The following is a 24656-nucleotide window of genomic DNA, read 5'->3' as shown; positions in this document are numbered from 1 at the left end:
TCGTATCTCCCGCTCGAGCTACCGTTGCCCGTCAGCAGCGCTAGATGGCACTGTTGGCGTCGGACGGGGCCTCTAGACCGGGTGCAGCGGCGTGGCGCTAAGCAGCGCTCCACGCGGTGTTCGAGAAAACCGGTCCCATGTCGATGTTGCGCGAATCTTGGACTCTCACTTTCGGTTTGTGCGCGTCCGATGTGAGGATGCGGCCGCCGGCGCAGCTCTGGATACTTTGCATCACAGGTGAGGACCTTTGTACTCTTTTTTTTTGTTTTCCCAACTGAGTCAACGTGCGTCGCTTTGAAGCAGGCAGTGCCAACGTCTGGATTCCTTTCACGCTACCGACGGCTCTTGATATTCTCCGCCTCCTGAAAGCGATCTATGAAGCTGAGTTGTTGAAGGCTGGACACTTTCAAGAACTTCTCTAAGGTTTCGAGAGGGTGGGTTCCGATATTTCGGTAGCGAACCCCTCGTCGTTTTCCAGCTGGAGAATCGTTTGTTCGGTTATAGTATTATCCGATCGATTGAAAAGTTGTTCTAGATTTAATTTAAACTAGATTTTCTCTTACTACTTTGATTGCTATTTTAATGAGCCTGAAATAGAATATTAAGATTTTTATGCAAATGAGTTTTGATGACCCCTGAACGTATTTTAAGTTTCTTTGTAGTCTTATGAATTATGATTGTAATTTCTCGACCGGAGCCTTTAAATGTAGTCAAAATAAATTAGGCGTCTCTTTTATTAAAATTATTTGCTGGCCGCTCCTAATGTATTTATATATATCTGTTGAAAAATCAGTAGCTGATAAAATAAATTTCTGACACGATTTACACTGGCTTAGCAGTTACGAGGGACACAGCGCAGATAAAACAACCGTACTTCGCCGCAATTAACTTGTAATTGAGCGAAAGCTCCTGAAGGTTAGGCGGCTCAGGAGGAGGAAACACTCAGCGAGATTGGTAGTGTCATGCAGATTACAGTCTCTAAGTAAGGGGTCTCAAACACGCGGCCCGTTGGGACGCGGCCTGCAGGCAACCGGCTACGAGTCCAGGCTTCCATGTTTCGAGCGCTAGAAATAACATGCGCTGTATCTCTTCTCGCCGATTCATTTTCACTCTAAAAGTAGCTCTGCCCTTTCAACGTATTCACATAGTTTATACTTATCTGTGTTCATTTGCCCTTTGTCTCGCTTTGTCTTTTTTTCTGGCTTCCCGGCTGTTTGCAATGTACAATTTCGCGAACACTCGATCAGCAGCAGCAACTGCCAAAGATAAAGCTGCAAACTCAATATTCTCGCCATCAAAAAAAAAAAAAAAAAAAAAGAAAAAAGAAAAAAATCGCAATTAAAAGACAAGTATTTGTTTTGAGTGTTGTAATAAAAATCGTCAGGAAAGCAGTCAAATTAACTGATTTTTTTTTTAGAGGCATATTGAGCTTGGTTAATTGCTGAGTGAATTGAGAATGGGAACAACAGTGTACCGCCTCTCTTATTCGATTAAAAATTACAGCACGTTGGCGGGGCGGTGTCATTTTTAATATTGTTATCAAATCAGGTCAAGGCCCAAAGTAGTCATATAAATGAATAAAATCGAAAGATGTTACTGGCAAAACTGAGTTAACAAAAACTATGAAGCAAGAAGTATCTTCTCTGTAAAATCTTGAGACCCTCCCACCCCTTTCCGTCTTACTTTGGCTCTCGACCTTTCCGGTGTGGGCTATATATCTGGCCCCCATACTCAAATGAGCTTGAGACCACTCTTTTAAGTTCTATGGATATAGAAAAAAAAATCAGGGGTTGCATATTCGGGTTAGCTGTTTCATGGCCAGTTCGCGTGTAAAATTATATTAAAAAGAAACGACGCAGTTAGAGTTCCTAATTTTATGACTGCAGTGTTGGCGGTAACCCGTTACAAGTAACAGCGTCACCGAAAACGGATAACTTATAGTTACCATACTCATTTAACGCCTTCCCAAGACTTCAAATAATTATTGTTTTTGTTTCTAGGCGGAAGATCGTATGATTTCTTACACCCATCCCACATACCTTCAAAATTATTCCTTAAAATATGGCGCTTATGTGTACAGTAACGTCAGTACAGAAAACCGTTTTAATTCATAAATACAGAGTAACAGAAAATTGACGCGCGTTATTTTTTTATTATCGGTTACGATAACGCGTTTTTTAAATTTTTTTAGGTGAAGTAAATCGGGTACGTGTTCATTTAATATGAAAGTAACGAGTAACATACTTCGTTGTGTTTTTTCTGTAACTCCTGAAATGCGTATAGTAAGTAATAAGCTTAAAGTAAATATTATTACTAGGTAAAGGCAAGGTGATTCAACTCTATAGCGGACGTTATCGTTGGGCAGGCCAGGAAAGTGTGTTCGAGTGGCCACTCCAGTAGTCTCGGTAGGTTATTTGTTTGCCAAAGGTCCGGCGAACACATTTCAGATATATGCCGCGCCTCGTGAACGCTAATTGTCTCGAAATTTCGGCAGCTGTTCAAGCCCAGCGCCTGGCTCAAAGGCGCGTGTAAAATACAGCCCCGTCCTTTTCAGTGGATATTGTACGCAGCACTATTGCTTCTACGATGGTCAAACCATTCCATTTTGTGAACTTTACGTTGTCTTCAGAGCTGTAGTTGATCACAGCAATTACAACGCAACACCGCGTGCTAAGATTCGTTATTTGTTTGGACAATGTCGTACAGTTTGTTTATGGTAATAAAGATCATACAAGAAGACAACCAGTTTGCTCTTGAAATTATGGAGGTATCATGTTAGAGATATGTGAACTATATTTCTTTATTTTGCGGAAACTATTAAAATTACGTATTATGGGCGACTCAGAATATTCTGGTCTGCTGAATAGTTTTGTTTGCTTATTGAGGTAAAGGTTAGTTAAATATTATTGTTCTTTCAATTGGATCGGCCGGTTCGTTTGAACATGACTTCAAAACTCCCTTCACAGGCGCCTGCATTTTTAATATGAAAATAGAAAAAATATATTGTGAAGTCCAACTTTTGTGTTTGTGCGTTATGCCACAATATTTGAAAAATTGAGATAATAAAGCTTTACCATTTTTTTAAAGGCAACTAATTGTACGTTTAAACGCAATAGAGCAATACCCTTCAGAGAGAAAACGAATATTCCATCAGTTAATGCTTTGAGGGATAATATCTGAACAACGTTATCGGAAAAGAGTGCCTCAATACTACAAGTACCTCTGACACATCGGAAATTATCGCGTAATCTAATATATGGACATTTTATTACGCGATAATTGTCAATGTATACGAGGGCATTGATACCTGTCACCGAGTAATAGCAATTAAAATACTGATTCCAGTCTCCATCGCTACCGTCGCATTCAGGCCCGCAATGTTTTGTCAAAACCTACAAAACATAACTAAAGCGACAATTGCTTGTTGTTGTTTTATTCGTAGACGAATCACGGGTGAAGTATCGTACCGCTGTGGCGGCATCGCGTGATGTACAGCCCCAAAATCCACTTGTAGCCCAAAGAACGCGTCGATGCGTCTTTGCCGCGGAACTAGACGGAGCCCCCCAAATAATTGCTTGTTTTGCATAGGCGAATCTTCCTCCTCACGATTTTCACGTGTTCGTTGCTGTGTGGCCGATCTCGGCGGGGCACAGCGGGAGAATCTCCTATCCGCAGCCGGGGAAACTCTGGCGTCCTTGAATCCGGTAGAGACGCAGCGGGACTTTTCGTTTTCGCGGATCTATTTCAGGGTTAGTTTCGCTTTCAGCGAGCCGCGCAAAGCATGTTACTTCGCACGAGGCTGCGAGGTTTATTCCCAAGGTAGGAAACATTTCCATAACCGGCCGACACGTACAGACTTCAGAACAACCCTGCAACAACTTCAAAAAAACAAACGTCTGTAACGATCACGACAGCGCTACTGGACCCAAATATAACATCCGGTTTAGGGTCATTGCACCGCCACTTGTTATGGATCTCAAACCGCACCATTTATTTTGTTCTGCTCAGAACCTGCGCGATTATTTCACGTGGAAAAAGAAGCAAGCATTTGCTTATCACTGTCATCAGGTTGCACTGAACTTTCAAGAAGTATAGGTGTTACTAGGGAGCCTTCATGTGCGCTTTGCTAGGGTGATGCCACCCTTTGTAATACCACTCGCCGACAAACCAGCAGCCATTTTGTTCCTCGGCGATAATCCGTGGGGCTTATAACCCTCCCGGAAACAAGCACTTTATCTCAGAAGTTCGGAGCAGCGTTGTGGAACCCACGGAGGGAGGATTAGCATTTCCCCCCTCGGATGGGATTACCGATGGACACAAAGGCCACTTTCCGGCGCACAGGGAAACAATGAGAGAAACAAAATGGCGGTGGAAGAGGGTGTGGGAAAGGGAAACAGGCAGTTGGCATCACTCTATGCGAAGCGCACATGAAGGCACTCTAGGTGTTACAGTAACTCTTTTAATAAGGTCCTCATACTTTTTCTAACAAGTAACAAGAACGAACAAGCATGACGAAGCACTTTTCGCGGGAGCATAATGACGTCTCTCGGTTCATTCCGCAGTTGCGCGCCGACATTTGGTTCCTAAAACATGCACCGTCACGCAATTGACGCTTCAAAGAACGTCGCTACATTGCGTACGAACCACTAAGTGCGCCTCTTATGTATTGCCACCGGCAATTTAAGAAATGCAGGGTTTAGCCTATCATGCTCGCGGCCCCTTGCCTCGTGAATGGTTCCTTAGCGTCGCTGTCACCGAATGTCGCATTCTGATGGTCTGAGAAGCGATAATGAGACGCTCGTCACGCCCTTTGTTTCTTAAGCTTCCAATAAAGGCCCGTTCACTTACTTGCAACTGAGTAGGATTGAGAAAGACAAGACTGGTTTTGAAGCCTTTGGCGACGGCTTGGGAGCTGGGGCACAGCTGCGGAGCGGGTTCTAAGCTGTCGCGAGAAACTTAAAAACCGGTCTCGTCTCAGCCGGTCCTCCTCGGTGGCAAGTGTGTGAACGGGCCTTAACTGTATAAACTTTGCATTTCAACACAAGTAGAACAGAAGTACGCCGTTAAGTTTGTGGTGCTGAAGAGTACGTGATTTTGCTAGTTACGAACAACACGAACACAGCTATGTTTGTCTTTCTTTGTGTTCTTTTGTTTTTGTCCTCGTTTACAAGCGCCGTAAACTAATATGAGCTCTTAACAGCGACTCGCCCAAGTTTCCATCTTAAGACAATTAATTTTTAGTCGTATATTTTATGTGGGGGGAGGTGTTAAGGGGAACGTTTAGTGTGATTTCAATCATACACGAAGAAGATATATTTATAGCTGAAAGCTGATAATTAGCGTGACAAAAGGCATCAGCGTAGAAAGCGTGCAGCTAAAATGTGCAGTTCGGAGGTAGACCGCGACTACTGCCAGTCAATCATTCGCCGTTCATATATAAAGCCTGTGTTGTTCGCCGATATTTGGTGCGGGTCTCAGATAACAGCATGTGATCGATCGAGGAAAATCTTCGTCCTGAAAACGTTCACGCTTATCTTGTTTGGCGGTGATAATTTTTTTTTCCATAGAAAGACTGAGTTTGCGTGGTTACCATCATTATCATGAATTAATATGAGCAATATTAGTACTTAGAATGCATTTCGTAAACACCAACGAGCGCCATAATTACTTTGCGTAGTCATTTTGCCTTATTCCCTAATGACTTTAACACCGTACAAAGGCTGTAAAGTGCACTGCATAAACTTCCGATGACCTAACCATGGGTCCTATGAGAATCGTGCATGTGCCTGTGTCGAAAACACTTATGTTAACTGTATTGTGTTGTCCCCAAAAATATAACTTTCAATTCTTTTTATATGGCTTAAACAGTTTGTTTTAAGCATCTTAATTACAAAAGCGCAATGACAAGGACAGGACAAAGAATGAACAGGACAAGCGCTTACTAACAACTGATTGTTTAATGCATGATAAGAGAAAGACGAAAATGAGAGGAGATATACGAAATTAAATTGCCAATTGTATTCCCACGTGAAATGATTAAAAATTATTTGAGAAAAATTAGGACTGATAGAAAAATAAAAATAATTTTTTTTCTATATTTCCCTACATGCCTTTCATTGGGGCATGTATAGGGAAAGGAGCTTTCTTACATGCGTCACCGTCAGGACACTTGGCCATACATGCCAGAGACCGTAAATGCACTCCCCTATTCAATCAAACGCAAGTACTCCAACGCTTTCGGAGCAAGAGAGCCAGAGAAATTTTCGAGGCAAAAACTGTAATTGAAAAAGGAGACACGGGCATTAGCACACCATCAATTTCACTGTCCGAGAAAGAGATAGGGTACTTCAACTTTTTTTCTTAATCTGGCTGCTGTTCTTTATTTTTATTTTTCTGAGCCCTAATTTTTCTCGAATAATTTTTAATCATTTTACGTGGGAATACAATTGGCATTTTAATTTATGAAATCTCCTCTCATTTTTGTCTTTCTCTTGTCATGCATTAAACAATCAGTTGTCAGTAAGCCCTTGTCCTGTTCATTCCTTGTCCTTTGCGCTTTTGTAATTAAGATGTTTAACCAACTAGCCCAACAGTCAATTTTACTTTGTTTTAAGCCGGGAGCAATATACGTATACAGGCATTCCTGCCTAGTTTCTTCAAGCAGAGTTTACGTGAAACAGTCTCGTGTGCGCGACACGTGACAGGAACGTTGTCTTGTTCTTACTTAGTAGTCACGTTTCATATAGAAAACCAGGGGCACCAGCTCCCGTAACCTAGAAGGAAGAAAAATTAACGTTAAATAATTCAACTTTTTTATTTCTATCGCAATGTTCACTTGGTAGAAATGCGCTCCCTGGTGGGCGTTGGCGCTATTTATGCGACGTAAAAAGTCCACGTAAAACTCGGCAATCCCTCTTCAAACAAACACAGCACCCTCCCCCTCTTGAGAGATCATCGTCTGTTTAGGTCTTACGGATGAAGTTTCTGTCCGATGCTTCGTAAATTCCAAATTAATTCAGTATTATTTATATATTCCAATATTTTACGTTTAAAACTCGGGAGAATTCCGCACTATTATCAGTCCCCGTTACTCAAAAAGCGCTTTCCCGTCCCTTCTTATGTAAACCAACGAATATTTATGGTAGCGAGATCAGCGTCAAACATTCTCCAGCGTTTTCCGCCATAGCGTATATTTATACTGCAGTGATATCGCGAACGTTTGTTTATTTAAGCGCTGTACTACGCTGAGTGTAAAGAAAGGCCCAGTCCAATAGAAACACGAACTTTTCTTTTGTGGCTTTTTCACCCTGCAATAGGCCTAATGTGGGGTACCGCAATAATCGTGCGTAAAACCCCCCATAAAAAATAAATAAGCGCTCACAATTATGCGTTTTCAACGAGCTGTCGTCAATTTCCATCTCTAAATTTAGCGGAGAAACTGCGATGTTATATTGGTCACGTGACCTCAGATCACGTGACGTTAATTTCTCCCGTTAAATTTGGCGGGGGCGGCGAAACTGAATCGATGTTTATTTAGGTCACGCGACGTCAGCTCACGAAATCAATTGCCCCGACGAATCTATAGCGGGCAACTTGATTGTGTAACGCTGCCAGCGGTTCCACGAGGCCTTTGTTAATCTTGCTCGAGTTTCCGCAGCTGGTTCCTCTCCTCTCCGGTTTACGACGGCGTGTAATTCTTTCCGGAGTCGATACCTCCCTCTTTGGATGTCCCTACGTCGTAAACAGGAGAAGCGCTCGAGACAGAAATGCCGCCACTAAGGGCCGGTTGCACCAACGTCGCTTATCTTAACCCAAAGCGGCGCTTTCCTAAGCCGGCTTAGCGCCCTAAACCGAGCTTAGGTAAGCACGGGTTTAAATTCCGGTTGCACCAAGGTTAAGCCGGCTTTACAGACGCGCCCCTAGCTAAACGCTGGATTTCCGTAGGGAATCTAGGGACAAACAGAGCAAACTAGGGAACGCTCAGAGCGACGAATACGATTGGCGGAGAGGAATCACGTGATGTAAACAAAAAAAAAAAAAAAAAAAGAAAAACCGCCGTAGCAGTCGTCGTCGGCGTCTGCTTTTGGCTGTATTTCTTCGGTGAGTAACAAATTAAAGGTCTCCAAATTCAATCATATTTTCGTTTAACTTGCAATTACAGAAGTCAAAGCTTCAAATAAACACGAATGCTCTTTACATCTGTGATTGTGTGTTTAATATCGGTTGATAACAGGATATTTTGACAGTGGTAGTAGTTTTCGTGCTCACATTTTGAGGCGAAGGAGCCATCGGGGGCCCCAAAACTCACCGAACGCGAGAAGGACACTCTACTCACTACATCGCTGAAGACAAAACATCATGGACATAAGTAGGCAGGTAAGATGACTACTAAAACCAAGTCAAGCCTGAGACCGATCAAGTTCAAAACAGTGACGAACTCGCCACGGCAGCTGCGAAAATGCCCGGAAATCGTCGAATAGAAGTCGTCGAGAGGTCAGGTCACGAGACCTTGCATCGACGGTACTCGTTGCTATCAGCAAGGTGACAGAACTGCACTGTACCGTCGTTGAACATCCGCTGCAGCCTCAAACGGACTTCAGTTTCACACTGTCGAGTTCAGAAAAAAAAACTCCCACTAGTACATCACATCGCGCCGATAAGAACGGTCGTCTCTTCGCATCACCTGCCCCAGCCTGCCCCGATACAGCAATGACCGAATCTAACATAGTAGTCGTTACGATTTGTCGTCGCCACGAATGAAAGATATAAAGCAAAATATTCCTAAAAAATCGCGATCACCAAAAAAGTTACGGAGGACACAACAAGGCGCAACTTTCAACTGAATTTTATTGAAAACGTGTTCCGGTATATAGTCTCAACCATCGTCACAATGACAACAAACGACAAAAGTAAACGGAAAACACCATCACAGAGCACAACTCGGAAACAACAGTATCTCGTTCTCGGGAAACGAATGAAAGATATAAAGCAAAGTATATAAAAAAAAAATACGATCAACAAAAAAGTTACAGTTATGGAACGATACAGTTTTCTGAAGCCAAGATTCTACTCGCGAGATAAGGAAAATTCACTGAAGATTGTCTCAAAACTCAGAAAACGAAAGAAATTGAATTTTCGCTGTTTTATTACTTAAAAGCGCCGCAATCTAATGCAAACGGCAGAGGTGTCGACAATCAGCTGATCGCCGAGATCATGTACTGCCACTATTCAACGCGCTGATCAGATTGAAGGATACGCGCTGCAAGTGTAAATAAACAAGGTGGTAAATAACAATACGTTACAGCTATGCGAAAATTAGTAAGTACATACGAATAAGCTCGTTGACAGAAGAACCAACGGGAATACAGACGTGAGCCCCACAGCTCCGTACGTTTCTCGGTTAGGGCTAACACGCCCTGAAAGTGGGGAGCCAACTTGAAAACAGGGGTCGGTAAACACTTCACGCGACAATATTTTGCATCCTTGTCACAATCGAAAGTCATTTTGTCGAGACTTTCACGCTGATGTAGCCTAAAACACTTTGCACAACCAATTTCGTCCACCGCGTCGACCGTGACAAACCAGCCGCCATGTTTTTAATCCAGGATTAAGAAACAACCAGAAGCAAAGCGCCCAATGTTGGGCGCTTAAGTTAAGCGTAGTTTAGTGCTAGGTTTAGCGATAAGCGAGTTTGGTGCAACCGAACGAAACCGAAACTAAGCTTAAGTTCCCGGGTAAGCTCCGCTTTGCGCTAAGCGACGTTGGTGCAACCGGCCCTAAGTATCGCCCCCAATCCACGAAGCTCCTACTTGCTTTTGTCGCGTTGGCGTCTGAAGTTGCCTTCAATGCGAATAAGGAACACTCGGTACTTGGCCGGCCTGCTGGCAAAAAAAAAGAGCTAAAAAATTACCCTTTTTAATGTTCCGACATCGTGAAGTTGTTAAGCCAAAACAACACGTCAAACGCTTATAATGCAATTAAACGCAAAGGTGCAAGCGAGTTGGACAACAATGACGAAAACAGTCCCTGGAGGTGGGGAACAAGAGGGACAAAGGACAAACACAAATCTAGAAACAAGGTGACTGGTGCGCGACCGAAAAAATCCGCCTGGTCCGGATATCGAACCCGGGACCTCTCCATTACAGGTGGAGCGCCAACTGAGCTAACCAGGGGTTAGACGTCAGTACAGCAAACGGGTTTTATCAGCTGCCACCAGTCCAACACCGACAAGGGTGAAAAGCTTGCATTTTAATGTTATAATTATAACGCAATTAAATGCAAAGGTTTAAATGTAACTGAGCCAACCCCTGGTTAGCTCAGTTGGTAGAGCGCTCCACTGAAAATGGAGAGGTCCCGTGTTCGATACCCGGACGAGGATGATTTTTCGGTCGCGCACCAGTCAACTAGCGGTGTTTTGAGATGTGTGTTTGTTCTTTGTCCCTTTCTCCAGGGGTTATTTTTGGCGTCATACGTTTCGTATTTCTGTGCTGAAGCTGATCAATTTGGCCCATGAAGCGCGAACGTTGCCCTAAGGCATAATTAGCGTTCGCACCGCAGTAGTTATTAGGAAATTTTCGTAGATCGTTTCCGCTGTCCCGCAACGCTCTCCCCAACCCGCTATAACACCAGGAACTCTAGAGTCAAGGCCATCGGCGCGCAGGCGCAGTAGTGGCTTCTTCGTTGCGGTGGGCTTAGCGGAGGGGGAAACGCGGTTTACGAAAACTCTCTATTAGACAGTTTTAGGGAACCGTGTTTGCGCATCCGATACGATACAATGGGCCTTCCGGTACGGACTGCGCATGCGCTAATACGGAACACTTGCATATGCGCAGTGCGTACCGGAGGGCCCAACGTATCGCATCGGATGCGCAAAAACGGTCTCTATTATAATAGGGAGTTTTCGTAGACCGCGCGGCCCCCTCCGCTAAGCGTTCCGCAACGAAGAAGTTGCTACTGCGCCTGCGCGCCGATAGACTTGACTGTGGAGTTCCCGTTATCCTAGCGGGTTGCGGAGGGCCTTGCGGGACGGCGAAAACGATCTACGAAAACTCCCGAATGAGACATCTCAATGCGATAAGCAAAGGAAGAAGTTTTCCTCGTCTTCTTCGTAAAAACGATATTTAAATACGAGCAGCAGGCGTGAAATACACACCTCGTATAAATTTGAAAATTTGTATATCGTACACTATTGTTTTTAATATTGAAAGAAATATAGTTACTATCAATTCATTTATTCGGAAAAAAATGTTGTTAACCTAGTTTCTGTATTACATTCTAGCAAAGCCCTCATCTTTCACAAGAAGCTAACGATTTCCTAAGTTGTAAGTTTTGCATGAAACTGCTGTTTCGCTCCTCTCTTTTTAGAGGAAAAATATTTTTGTTTACTATATAATTTAGTCAAAATTAAAAAACAAAATTAAACCTACTTTAATATTTATTTACAAAAGTTACGACGCCGTCGTCCGAGAAAAAGGGTGCCGTAAAATAAAAGAAAAATAGACTGCGAGGATCGCGCAGAGCTGCTTTGTTCGTATTTAAGTTTTAGTTTCATTTAATAATAATAATAATGCCTTTATTTCCCATCCGAGCGATGTGGGCGGTTGGGAAAAAAAGCTGAATAAATCAGCGTTTTCCCCCAACCTGTTGTTCTGTTCTCGTATTAGAATAATGCTGCATTTACATGTTGAACCGCTTTGAATTCTGGCAGAGAGGGGGCCAACAATGCCTTTTGTCCTTAGCCTCTCACCCGGAAATGCCGGTAGAATATAAACGAGAAAAGAAGAAGAAGAAAACAGCGTAGAGCGCTGTCAAAGCGGCTGGCAAACGGTCCTAGTTCTGCGACGGGCTTCCTTTGCACTAGAGCCACTCTATATGGCAGCGTAGCTGCCAGAGTAGCGACACGACGCAAAATTATCTAGATGCACGACGTCAGAAGCGCTGATGGTGATCTCCATTTTGGGCCTGGGAGGTTGCCATGGTAACCGTGCTTCTAGCGACGCTGGGAGGCAACCTTTGTAGTCAAGTTGATATCTACATTCGTTCATTGAAAAGTGGTATAAGACGCTTGGCATCGCGGTACGGCAAGAACCTCTGGAGGAATGGTGCCTGTCTTTTTCTGAAAAGTGAGACGATTTGCAGCCCGGGGACTGTCGGGCGACGAGTGCTGCTATGGTATCGTACCTGCACGGACAAGGCGAGTGGTTTTCGGCGCCTCCGGGATGGCGGCCGCTTCGTGGGACGAACGTACCGTCCTAGTACTTTCGGACTTCGCTCCGATGGAACAAAATGTGCTGTTAGGCTTTGCTGAAGAAGAGGAGAACGACGAGGGTTTTTGGAGATATAGAATAAACATGGCGTCTAGGCAGGAGGCTACCGGGAGCGCTCTGTGTCATTAACAGCCAACAACACATGGTGTCAGAAGTTCAAGGACCCAGGACCCGAGAGGAACGGTGGGCAATGGCAAACGCCAACTCATTCCAGTGCCAACCTCCCGCGGAATTCGATTTCGCCAGCCCCGATGAATGGCCTCATTGGAAGCGGCGATTCGAACGTTTCCGCGTCATCAGCGGACTATCAGAAAAACCTGAGCCTGAGCAGGTCAACGGTCTTATCTACTTTATGGGCGACAAAGCAGACGATATCCTTCTCTCGTTGAACCTTCCTACAGCAAAGATGGAGAAGTACGAAGAAGTCCTTTCAGCTTTCGAGCGACACTTCGTAGTCCGACGAAACGTCATCTACGAGAGAGCGAAGTTCCACAAAAGAAGTCAGCGGGAAGGCGAGGGCGTGGAAGAATTTATAACAGAACTTCATAGCCTCGCCAAGACTTGCGACTTCAGCGTCCTACACGAGGAGATGATTCGAGATCGCATTGTCGTCGGGGTCCTCAACCAAAAACTGTCGGAGAAAATGCAACTAGATCCGGAATTGACACTCGAGAAGGCTACAAATCTGGCTCGACAGTCTGAAGCTGTCAAGAAACAGCAAGTTGCGCTCCACAAGTCCCCAGAAGAAAACGTTGACAGAATCTTCAGAAAAGAAGCAAGTCAACAGGGAGGAAAGGAAAGAAATGGAGAAAAGAAAACTTCTCGATCGAGTTTACCAACATCTGAGAAAGTCTGTTCAAGATGTGGCAATGAACGACATAAAACGAACAAGTGCCCTGCGATAAAAGCAACATGCAACAAATGCAGAAGACAGGGGCACTACGCACGGGTTTACAGAAGCTCTACCACCCTGAGGGAGGTAACAACGTCTGAGACGGCATTTCTTGGCACCGTGTTCACGTCAGAGGGACAGCGATGGATAGTCAAGGTTGACGTCCGAGAAGTCTCCATAACATTCAAAGTCGACACGGGGGCCGACGTCACCGTTATTCCTGAGAAGATGTACAAAGAACTCTTCAATGATGTCTCTCTACAGAATCCCAAGAAAGTCCTCAAGGGTCCAAGTAAGAAATCCTTGACAGTTCTTGGTGTCATGAACGAGACCCTTTACTACAGGGGCAAAACATTCATGACCGACATCTACATCGTAGAAGACCTGGAACAGCCACTTCTCTCAAGAGATGCAAGTGAACGATTAGGCATCGTACAGCGCCTTGATCAAGTTGGGGCCGTGCGAAGCTGCACAGTCGACCCAAAAAGAGAATACCCGAAGTTATTTTCTGGGTTGGGTCACGTCAAGATTCCGTACAAGATCAAACTGAGACCTGACGCTGTACCTTTCGCAATGATGACACCTCGAAGAGTGGCCATTCCTCTTCTCGGCAAGACCAAGACGAAGCTCGAAGAAATGGTAAAGATGGGAATAATCGAGCCAATCGAGGAACCAACTGAATGGTGCTCTGGAATGGTGATCGTGAGAAAACCCAACGGGGAGGTCCGAATTTGCGTAGATCTAACGGACCTCAACAAGTTCGTCGAAAGGGAAGTTCATCCACTACCTGTAGGAGAACACGTTTTCGGGCAGCTCACCGGAGCACGCTATTTTTCAAAGATCGACGCCAATTCTGGGTTTTGGCAATTTGAGCTTGCTGAGGAGTCCCAAGCTCTAACGACTTTCATCACACCCTTCGGAAGGTTCAAATTCAAGAGACTACCGTTTGGAATATCATCGGCTCCAGAATTTTTCCAAAAGAAGATGTCGCAGTTTCTGAACGGTCTTGAAGGTGTTGTATGCAACATGGACGACGTTCTCATTTATGCCAGCTCCCAACAAGAGCATGATGACAGACTCCGCCTGGTTCTAGAACGTCTCCAGGCGAAAGGAATGACTTTGAATCCGGAGAAGTGCGAATTTAACGTACAAAGAGTGAAGTTCCTGGGTCACATCATCGACCGCGAAGGAATTCGCCCAGACAGCGCCAAAATCGAGGCTATCGTTGACATGAAGCCTCCCTCAAGTGTTCATGAACTAAGAAGTTTTCTGGGCATGGTCAATTATTTGACAAAGTTCATACCGAACATGTCACATATCGCCTACCCACTCAATTCTCTTCTGAGCTCGAAGAACCAATGGGTTTGGGCTACGGAACAGCAGAGAAGCTTCGATCAGCTCAAGCACGCACTCACCACGAGTCCTGTACTGACGCTGTTCGACCCAAAAAAGAAGACAGTGATTTCAGCCGATGCTTCATCATATGGCTTGGGGGCTGTGCTTCGGCAGATTCAAAAAGACGGGTCCTACAAACCTGTGGCGTAGGCTTCACGGACACTCACAGAGACGGAAAAAAGGTACGCACAGGTGGAGAAGGAAGGCCTAGCGGTAGTTTGGGCATGTGAAAGGTTTCAAGATTTCATCACGGGCCTTCACATTGAAATTGAAACCGACCACAAGCCGCTTGTGCCAATCTTCATGTCTAAAAATCTAGCTGACATCACACCTAGACTTCAAAGAATGAAGATGAGAATGATGAGATTCTCCTATGTGATGAAACACATTCCAGGAAAGTCTTTAATTGCGGCGGACACATTGTCCCGACAGCCTCTAAACGAAACTGGTGACAGAGATCTGGAGCAAGAGGTGGCTGCATATGTCAAGGGGGTGACAGCTGACCTTCCCGCGACAGAAAAGAGGCTACAAGAAATCAAAGATCAGCAGGCCAGGGACTCTACATGCAAACAGTTGGCATGGTACAGCGAAAAAGGGTGGCCCATCCGAAAAGAAGTCCCTAACAGCTGCAAAGAGTATTGGCAACATCGATCAGAGATAGCCGTTCAAGATGGACTGCTCATGAGAGGATCAAGACTCATCATACCGCTGTCCATGCGTCCTGATATTCTGCTGAAGATCCACCAGGGTCATCAAGGAATCACCAAGTGCAGAGCTCGAGCCAAAGACTCTGTATGGTGGCCAGGACTTTCAACAGCCATCGAAAGTATGGTACGCAGATGTCCAGAATGCATCAAAGAAGCGTCGAACCGCCATGAACCTTTGATGCCATCCAACTTTCCAGAGCGTCCATGGCAGAAAGTAGCAATGGATCTGTTCTACCTGTCAGGAAAGAACTATCTTCTAGTAACTGACTATTACTCGAGATATCCAGAAATTGCTCTTTTGAATACTATGACATCAAACGGTGTAATAATACACCTAAAGTCAATTTTTGCAAGACATGGGACGCCTGAAGTTGTGTTCAGTGACAATGGACCACAGTTCCAGCGAATCATTGGAAGTGCATTTCAGCAGTTCGCCCAGGAATGGGGTTTTTGAACACAGGACGTCCAGTCCAAGATATCCACAGAGCAATGGATTTGTTGAAGTTGCTGTTAGAATTATTAAGAGAAGCCTCAAGAAGACATCTGACAGCTACATCGCACTGCAATCCTACCGTGCAACACCATTGGGAAATGGATATAGTCCAGCCGAATTACTCATGGGTCGCAAGCTGAGAACGTCCCTTCCATCTGTTTCCTCTTCTTTGGAACCTAGGCTTGTGAATACCAAAGAACTCCAACGGTGGGAAAGAAAAGGAACAAATCAACAACAGGCCAACTATGACAGACGACGGGGTGTAAGACAACGCAAACCATTGAGAAGAGGAGATGTGGTCTGGATTACCGATCAGCGAAAAAGAGGAACAGTGCAATCTGCAACGGAGTACCCAAGGTCATACTTAGTGGACACCGATTCAGATACTCTTCGCCGTAACAGCTTTCATCTTACACCGATGCCTGGGAGTGAAGACACCGATAAAAGTGCAACACCAGACATCGGATCGACTGCTCTTACACCGGTGCCTGGGAGTGAAGACACCGATAAAAGTGCAGCACCAGACATCGGATCGACTGAGTACACGACACGAAGTGGAAGAGTTGTAAAACCTGTAAATAGACTTCAGTTTTAAAGGGGGAGATGTGCTGTTAGGCTTTGCTGAAGAAGAGGAGAACGACGATGGTTTTTGGAGATATAGAATAAACATGGCGTCTAGGCAGGAGGCTACCGGGAGCGCTCTGTGTCATTAACAGCCAACAACACACAAAATCCGATTATGCCGGCCACGACAGGACGATTGGCTCGGGACATGACTGCTGCTCGACTGCCCCGTAGTGAGCGAGTATATGTTTAGCATCATACTTCTTCATGACCCAATCATCCCTTCAAGATGAGATTTTCTCTCCGGCTGGTGAGGAGTGACGTCGACGGGGTTCAACCAAGGAAGGACGGCATGGTGGTCTCTAGGGAATCGTTGACGCCATCAAAAGAGACGGACGCCGGATATGAAATGTTCTTGCCGACAGGCTAAATGGTCGTTCGGAAGTTTACCGGCATTCAAAAAGTCAATATTTCTATCTGGTGTAGCACATATCCATGTTAAAGGGGCCACGAAATTATTTTTAAACTTCTTCTTCCTTACCTGTAATACCAACTCAAAAGAGAACTGTGAAATCACGCAGTCGTGACATGGTAGGGCACCGGTGCGATGACCCCAAGCTTTCACCGTGCTTTTTAAGCACACCGTAGAACTTGGCATTCGCAAGTGATGATAAGTTTTGTCAGGACACTCATTGGCCAGGAAAGCGAATTCAAATATCTATGGACGAATTGATTGCTGACGAGCGCATACATCCGAGTGACGCAGTTTTTGTGTCCAATGCGTGAGTTGGGGTCAGCTAACGTCATTTTGGCCTTTGTAGGCATTGTAAAGAGGATATTTGGAACCAAGCACACTGACATTTAGGAGCACAAAACGGGCCCAGCTACAGAAAATAAATATTACACTCGTAAGAAATAAATACGTCTGTAACATGTTAATTACAACGACGAACACACCTCTGAGCATCTAAGTTTAATGGTATGTGTTGATGCACTGTTATATAGCAGGACATTTCATATGCGTCACTTGAGCAAACGCCAGTTTTTCACTTGAAAAACAAACCAAAAAACACTGCGATCAAATGCAAGCTATTGCAACGAAAGCAAGTTATATCAAAATCTTCAGAACTGCCAATTCGTAAAATTGGCGATTAGTAAAAAAGGTTAAAGGTCGCAGGAGCTTCCTCGCTAAGAATTGCTGTGATTATTCGGTGACCCAGGGCTAAAACAATTTCCCCTTGGCCCTAAAAGCGCCGTATACCTTTCGTTATGATTCTCAGAAATTAAGACTTTCAAAGGAAGCTCGAGAAATGCGAAAATTTTATCCTAAAGCTATGTGGAGCGCAAGTTCGTCAGCTTCTTTTTGCAGGGGTTGTGGTGACGTCAGAACGCCGAGATCTGAGTGGCTCCGATTGAAGGATAGTGGGTAGACCTAAAAGCAAGCTGCCTTGAGGCCTACCCACTATTCTTTATTCAGAACCAACCAGAGCTCGGCGTTCTGACGTCACCACAACCCCTACTAAAAGAAGCAGACGAACTTGCGCTGCGCATATCGTAAAATCGTTGATTAGTATGCTTGGGGGTTGCGTGAATATTTATACAGCGTGTAGCTGGTCAGCCATTTCAAAGTTGCGACGAGTCACTCGCTGTAGATGAGCAATTTAGCCAATGCAGTATAACCGCTAGCCTGGGGTCTATAGGTCTTTAACGTGCACCACGCCGTAGTGATACACAACCGCAGGCCGGTACGATGCTCATCCAGATCGAAACGGGCACGGGTGGTGATTGAACCCAGGATCCCTCATTGATTAGTACAAAACGTAAGCATAGCAGGAGCTTCCTCGCTAGAAGTTTGTGATCATGCGGTTACCTGGGACAAAAACAAATTCCCCAAGGCCCAACATGCGACGCATAGATTTCGCATCAATTCTTAGACTCTCCAACGTTCAAATAAAGCTAAGAGAATGCGAAAATTGCATGCTAAAAGTCTTATCGATCCTCAAACACATCCGAAACCCGAGCACCGCTAAGGCGATATTGCTGATGCTGTCGCACAGATGCTAATATACAGAGCGATCTTGCACAGAAAGGGTATAAAGTATCATTCTTTCAGATCTTCACGTTATACCTACGTCAGAAAGCACGAAGAAGCCCTAAATCGCCGGCACGCTGCGGCACATCACGACTCCGCGCACCGAACAAACTCGCATCCCCCAGCTCTGGGCGCTGCCATCTTACCGATGACATCACGGCTCTTGAGAGGTCACGTGACGAGTCATCACTCGGTTGCTACGGAAACCGAGCCAGCTCAGCTCGTTGCTATGGTACCGCGTGTGACCAATCGCGGTGAGAGGCGGCACAGGAAAAAGCGTGGCGCTACTCTGGCAGCTTCGCTGCCACATAGAGTGGCTCTACTTTGCACCAGTGTTCAGACTAGAGTGCCTTCATGTGCGCTTCGCATAGAGTGATGCCAACTGCCTGTTTCCCTTTCCCACACCCTCTTCCACCGCCATTTTGTTCCTCTCATTGTTTCCCCGTGCGCCGGAAAGTGGCCTTTGTGTCCATCGGTAATCCCATCCGAGGGGGAAAATGCTAACCCTCCCTCCGTGAGTTCCACAACGCTGCTCCGAACTTCTGAGATAAGGCGCTTGTTTCCGGAAGGGTTATAAGCCCACGGATTATCGCCGAGGAACAAAATGGCTGCTGGGTTGTCGGCGAGTGGTATTACAAAGGGTGGCATCACCCTAGCAAAGCGCACATGAAGGCTCCCTAGTTCAGACGAGGAGCGCTCTTCTAAAAGACGGGTGTTCCGAGTATCGCGTAGCACTGGAAAACCACACGTAACGGGAGTATTGCAATGACCAATGTGTGAGATATCAAACTCGAAGTGTCAAACACTTATCCAATGTATACCCCCCATCGGTACAACCCCGGGGAGCTTCCTTTCTTTATATAGTAGCGCTACTTCGCTGACGAATTGAGCACGGCAGGGAGGAGCTCCCGTTGTGCCGCCTTCGACAGCGCTTCGGCGTCTGTACACTTCGAGCGCACGCGCGCAACCGAAGCACGGCGGAAGGCATGGAGCTCATGCTGGACGCCAGGCGTTTGAGACACACGCCTTGCTATTCTCATTCTGCCTGTGAGTATATATTATATATACATATATATATATATATATATATATATATATATAATGACATCTTGGGGCTAATTAGGCTGTAGGCGTATTTTTATAAAAGTGGAAGCCACCGAGGGTCAAACAAACTTGGAAGGTTTAATTCAACATGTATAAGTCATACAGAAACCGCGACGTTTCAAAGGGGGACTCTTCGTCCTCCTATATATATATATATATATATTAAACTATCCAAGTTTGTTTGAACCTCGGTAGTTTTTTTACTTATATATATATATATATATATATATGCATAGCGACCCTTGACGGAAAAGTGTCCCATCGATTCGGCATTACCTCAAACTGTGGACATCGAAACGTAGGCGGGTGTAGGAGCAACGAACACTCTCGTAGGCTTAGTTAATTCCACAGCTTATGCTGCGAAAGTGCCGAGTCACCCCTAGTGCGGGACGCCTCACCAGCTGTCCGGACGCAAGCGTATACAGGCGCCAACCTGTTTACGATTAGCTCGAGCTAGACGACAGCTCATGCATGCGGGAGCATCGGTCTCCTCGTTAGTGCCATTTCAGTCGCCTTCACTCATTAGCTGCCGCCGGTCCCGAAGAGTGATTAAGTCATCGTCGTCTTCGCGGGCCTCTTTTTTTTAAACTCGCTCATGCGTTCATCGCTGACATGTCTGCTGCATCCAAAGGCGAAACCTTTTTGTTTGGACCGTACTCGCTAAAAGCGCCCTGCGGAAGGAGGTCGCTACAAAACTTGAAAGTATAAAACAGAGAGGATGAGGACGGGAACAGGACATCTTTCATTTAGCAGGTCGCCATAAGGCTACGCCTTCTCCGACTCGAGTCTTGTTCAGTTTATCGAATAACGAAGCAGGGCACCAAACGTTGAAGGGATATTCTGAACCCTCGTACGTGAACGAAACTAAGAGCTACAGTTATACTAAAAGCTTCAGAAACTCAGGGAGTGGCTTATTACATTACTTCGTGATCTGTCCCATGGCCTTCGTAGAGGCTGATGCCACAGCGTCGTTGACGGCGGAGCGAGAGACTCGAGACCTGAAGCGTGGAGTGGCTTCGAGTGACTGTCGTAGAGTCGAACCAAGTAAGGAAGTACGTTGCATCTAGGAGATCGGGCCAAACGGATGTAAGAAAGTATGAGGCATAAACAATAAAGGCACATCCACGTAACTGGTGATAAATTTAAGTTCAGGTGGGCGTTGCGTCTTCACATCGATCGGTGCTTAACAAAATACTGTAATTTCAGTTTTTTTCCTTCTCCTTTTTAATACGCTTAGAAAACAAGAAACTCTCCATAGCTTGTGATGTTTTGTTTCGTTAGTCTTATTCTTCTCTGGTGCCGTGCTCAACCACAAAATGCTGTCTGCGATTATGACACTTTGGGATAATTGTTGAAGGACCTAAACGCTGGGAAATGGTAGGTTGTGTTTTTGCCAAACGAGTATTGATAGACAGCACGCGCTTCCACTTTTAAGCGTGCTCTGAACCACGCGCTGGGAATGGTATTGTGCCTGCATAAACGATTCGCTAAACTCAATTGAAGGCCACGGACAAGTACAGTCGACTATTCACGGCGAGAAGTTTGGGATTTTGTTCACAATCCAGAGTGAGGATATTTCAACTTTCTCTGCAGGTGAAAGCACGTGTAATGCCAAGCTTCTATTCACTATAAAAATTATAACATAACCATAGTGAGGAAAACAGAAGCATCTGTCGCGAGCATCTCACAGCGAATATTTGCACATTTGTACTTTGTTCTTCGGATTTTGGAAGCTTGTCAAAAGATGCACAGAAGAACAGTTGAGATCCAAGACATCCGCCGCATGTGTGAGGTTGCCTTAAATCTTAGCATATGCAAGTGTGCAACTTTTATGCTATGCACTCGAAGAGGCAGTCATTTCTACCTACAAAAACGGCTTGGTGACTGACAGTTCGAGCTAAAGGTTTACGGATTCTGCATCTGCTTGTGTAACTGGCCTACATCGACAAATGAAATGGGTCGGTGCGATGTTTGTTTTTTTACTACCTACATTTAAAGGAGCGATGCAACAATGTTCGTGCTTTGCGCACATACCGCTTAAAACGGATTCCTAACCTCAACGACCTATGGAACACGCGTTCGTTTTTCACCCCACGCAATAGAAGTCCCAGAAAGAATTAGAAGAAAAACGAGCAGCGTTCATTCCCTCAACTCGCAGCCAGAACAAGCGGCCACGTGATCTGGAGCCGATTATATGCCGCCAGTGTTGATCATAGCCACGCGCTGGGGTTGGCAAAGCGCAGGACACGCGCTGAGTTCCAGACATTGTTATGGCTCGGCTGTTGTCGTCGTTGCAGCGATTGGACACGGGTCACTACCCGAATGCTTCTCGAGCTAGCAATTTTCACGAGCCCAAGTCGAGTGCCCACGCAATGCTCGGGTCCAATCTATGAACCGCATTCAAATATCGTCACTTGGGTGTACTGCGATCCCCACGTTACGTCATGAAATTTTGCAAAGGAGAGATTGAATGAAAATGATCGCTTTTGTCCTTGAAATTACACCGGAACAAAGGAGTTTCTTGGCCAGTGGCGTTGCGTGTGAGTATCCTCGAGTCCCAGGTGTGCCAGTAAGCTCGTGTAGAGAGAAAAAACATTCTTATTGAATATCGTTGCACCGCTCCTTTAAGTTATATTTTCATAGCAGTGGGCTAATTTCATACGCATGTAACAAATATCTGTCGCATAAGGATAACGCAGGTTTAAACATTAATGTCGCCGTTTATTCATCTGCCGAGGCTGCAGTCAATGTTTCTTTTTATGTTGTTCTTAAATGATAAAACAAATAGAGGAATAATACGCTTTTTTTTTTAGATAAAAAGGGAATCTGCCTTGACATTTAAACTGACGTGAGATTGCTCACGTTATTGAGCGTCAAATGGCAAATTGTATTACTAGATTAAAACCTTTTTTTCTTTCGTCTCGCGAATTTAAATCTTGACTTCTATTCATATATCTGAGGGATTGACTTCCGAGTAGGACTTGAACTCGCGACTGCATTGCATAGGTTGAAACTAACGGCTGCGTTTTTTGTGTGCAATTTTCTCGCCCCATCCGTAAAGTATTACGCTAATCTAAATGTCAAAAAAAAAAAAAAAAAAAAAACGATAACGCGAATTTTTGTCCCGTTTGGTTCGGAGGGTTTCGCTTCCGAGGCCATCTGGAACGTTATCGAGCCTCTTCTGCCTAAACTGGTCGAGGCCGAGCTTTCAAATCATTGTCGCACGCCATGCTGAGACGCCGTTCAGCGTTTCACTTCGAACGGGTACCGAGCCAATACGTGTAGAAATCGAGGGAGAAGAGGACACGAGAGTGCGAGAAGACGTCCGAACGCCGAGTTCTGATTGGAAGGATTAGTGGGTAGGCCTAAAGCTAGCTGCCTTCTCTCCACTGCGCTCTCCGTGTTTGAACGCGAACGATAAATACGGGACGCCGGCGTTCCGCGTTCTAAGGCGGAAAGCTCTAAAACGACGGAATGATGGACACTACAAGGCCATTTATATTCCGTCTCACTAAAACTGTGCAGTGCAGCCAAAGCTACAGGAGAGAGAGCGTGTACCCAGACCTGCTCAAGAGAAGGGAAAGGAGGAACGGGGGAATCCCAGCCCTTCTCTCTCGTTCCTCCTTTCTCGCCTCTTGAACAGGGTTGGCATATGCTCTCTTCCCCGTGGCTTTGACTGTACTGCACGGTTTTAGTGAGACGGAGTATTGCTGTGTTTGGTGGTTTGTGTTCGTCCTTGGTCCCGCTGGTTTCCCTTCTCCAGGGTTTATTATCGTCACTCTCTGATGTTTTCTGTGCTTTCACTTGTCGGTCGTTTTGTTTTTCTTGATTTTATCCTCTCCAATTCATTACGCCCTAGCCCAAGAACATACGCTTTTACTTCTCAAAGTAAGAATGCCTGCAATTAACCGTTAATTGGCCCTGTTCAGAGTGCGTGAATGTCTTCGGTTTAGCTCAATAATTTCGTAAAATGAACAACGTATTCTTAAAACTTTGAGGCGATTCGATTTTTTAATTATACTTTTAAGCTCGTGTTTTCTATTTTATTTTATTTTTTATTTTGTTTCGAGTGGTGTTGACGCTTTGCGGTGCAGCTACAGACGAAAATAACCACTCACTTGTTTGATGTATAGTTCTGACAGGACTCGACGTAATATGTTCGGGCTGAGTGTTAAGAAATAACCAAAAAAAAAAGACAACAGCAACGCAGTTTTTAAATTATTTCAAAGAGAGGCGCTGCCCGAAAGGAAACACAAAGAAATTAGCATATAGTTAATATAGTGTATGCTAGAGGTTCAACTGGCGCTAGTGTAACTTCCGGGATGCAAATTGAAGCAGACAGCAACCGGTCTACTTTTGCGGTGCTCCTGTGCAATTCTACGGGAAAGTGCCCCTGCATTTTCTCTCTTGGCCGCACGATAACATGAATCACTTCTTTTTTTATTTGGGTCAGACCGAATACTATATGTACCTTTATTCAGTTTGTAAATGTGTAACTGCTTTAGTTACAACATTTTTTTTAAGAAGTGAACGGTATTAAACTTCGCTATATTTAAGGTCCAATTCCTCTGTTCCAGGGAAGGTGTGTAAAAACAAGCAACGGTTCTAAGCAAAATAACAACAGAAACGAATGTAGAATGCGCTCAAAGTTTGTGAGCATTCCGGTGAGGAATATATATATATATATATTGTGAGGGTGTTTTTGGTCGCTTCAAGAAGAAGACAAATACCGGTTGTTTCCTGGTCGAGATCTATATCAGCACGCGCTACCCGAATCTCGTGTCCCAGCCCCAGCGGCGCGCAGTCCCGCGCACTGACGATTGTGCTTCCCACGCCACAAATGCCCCCTTCGAAGAAAAGGCCATCCTGGCCTTAAGAGATCAGGAGGGAGGGAGACGCTGATAAAACATCTTGAGGCGGCCAACATGTACGATGTGTCGACCGGTGGTTCGACGATCAGATGGTGGGTTGACAGGCTCAACTAGGTAGTTGACCGGGGAGGTCTGACGAATGACTTTGTATGGGCCCTTGAACTTTGGGAGAAATTTTTCGCAGCGACCAGTTTGACGGAACGGGAAGAAGATTAAAACGAGGTCACCTGGAAGATAGTGTACGTCACGGTGTTGGGCGTCGTAACGACGTT

General features: G+C 45.1%; 1 protein-coding gene across 1 annotated transcript in view; it reads left to right on the top strand.

Annotated features, from left to right (window-relative positions):
• The first annotated feature begins 109 nt into the window (after positions 1–109).
• The window catches only part of LOC8034699, a 252947-nt gene continuing 228400 nt past the window's right edge, over positions 110–24656 (top strand). The window contains exon 1 of the mRNA XM_029977378.4: positions 110–237. Coding sequence (XP_029833238.3) covers positions 138–237 — 100 coding nt within the window. The 5' untranslated portion in view covers positions 110–137. The remainder of the gene's footprint in view (positions 238–24656) is intronic.

The sequence above is a fragment of the Ixodes scapularis genome, unplaced genomic scaffold, assembly GCF_016920785.2.
Source record: "Ixodes scapularis isolate PalLabHiFi unplaced genomic scaffold, ASM1692078v2 PGA_scaffold8__174_contigs__length_109621045, whole genome shotgun sequence".
Classification (NCBI taxonomy): domain Eukaryota; kingdom Metazoa; phylum Arthropoda; class Arachnida; order Ixodida; family Ixodidae; genus Ixodes; species Ixodes scapularis.
Note: the sequence above shows the minus strand (reverse complement) of the source record. Positions and strands in the feature narration are given on the sequence as shown.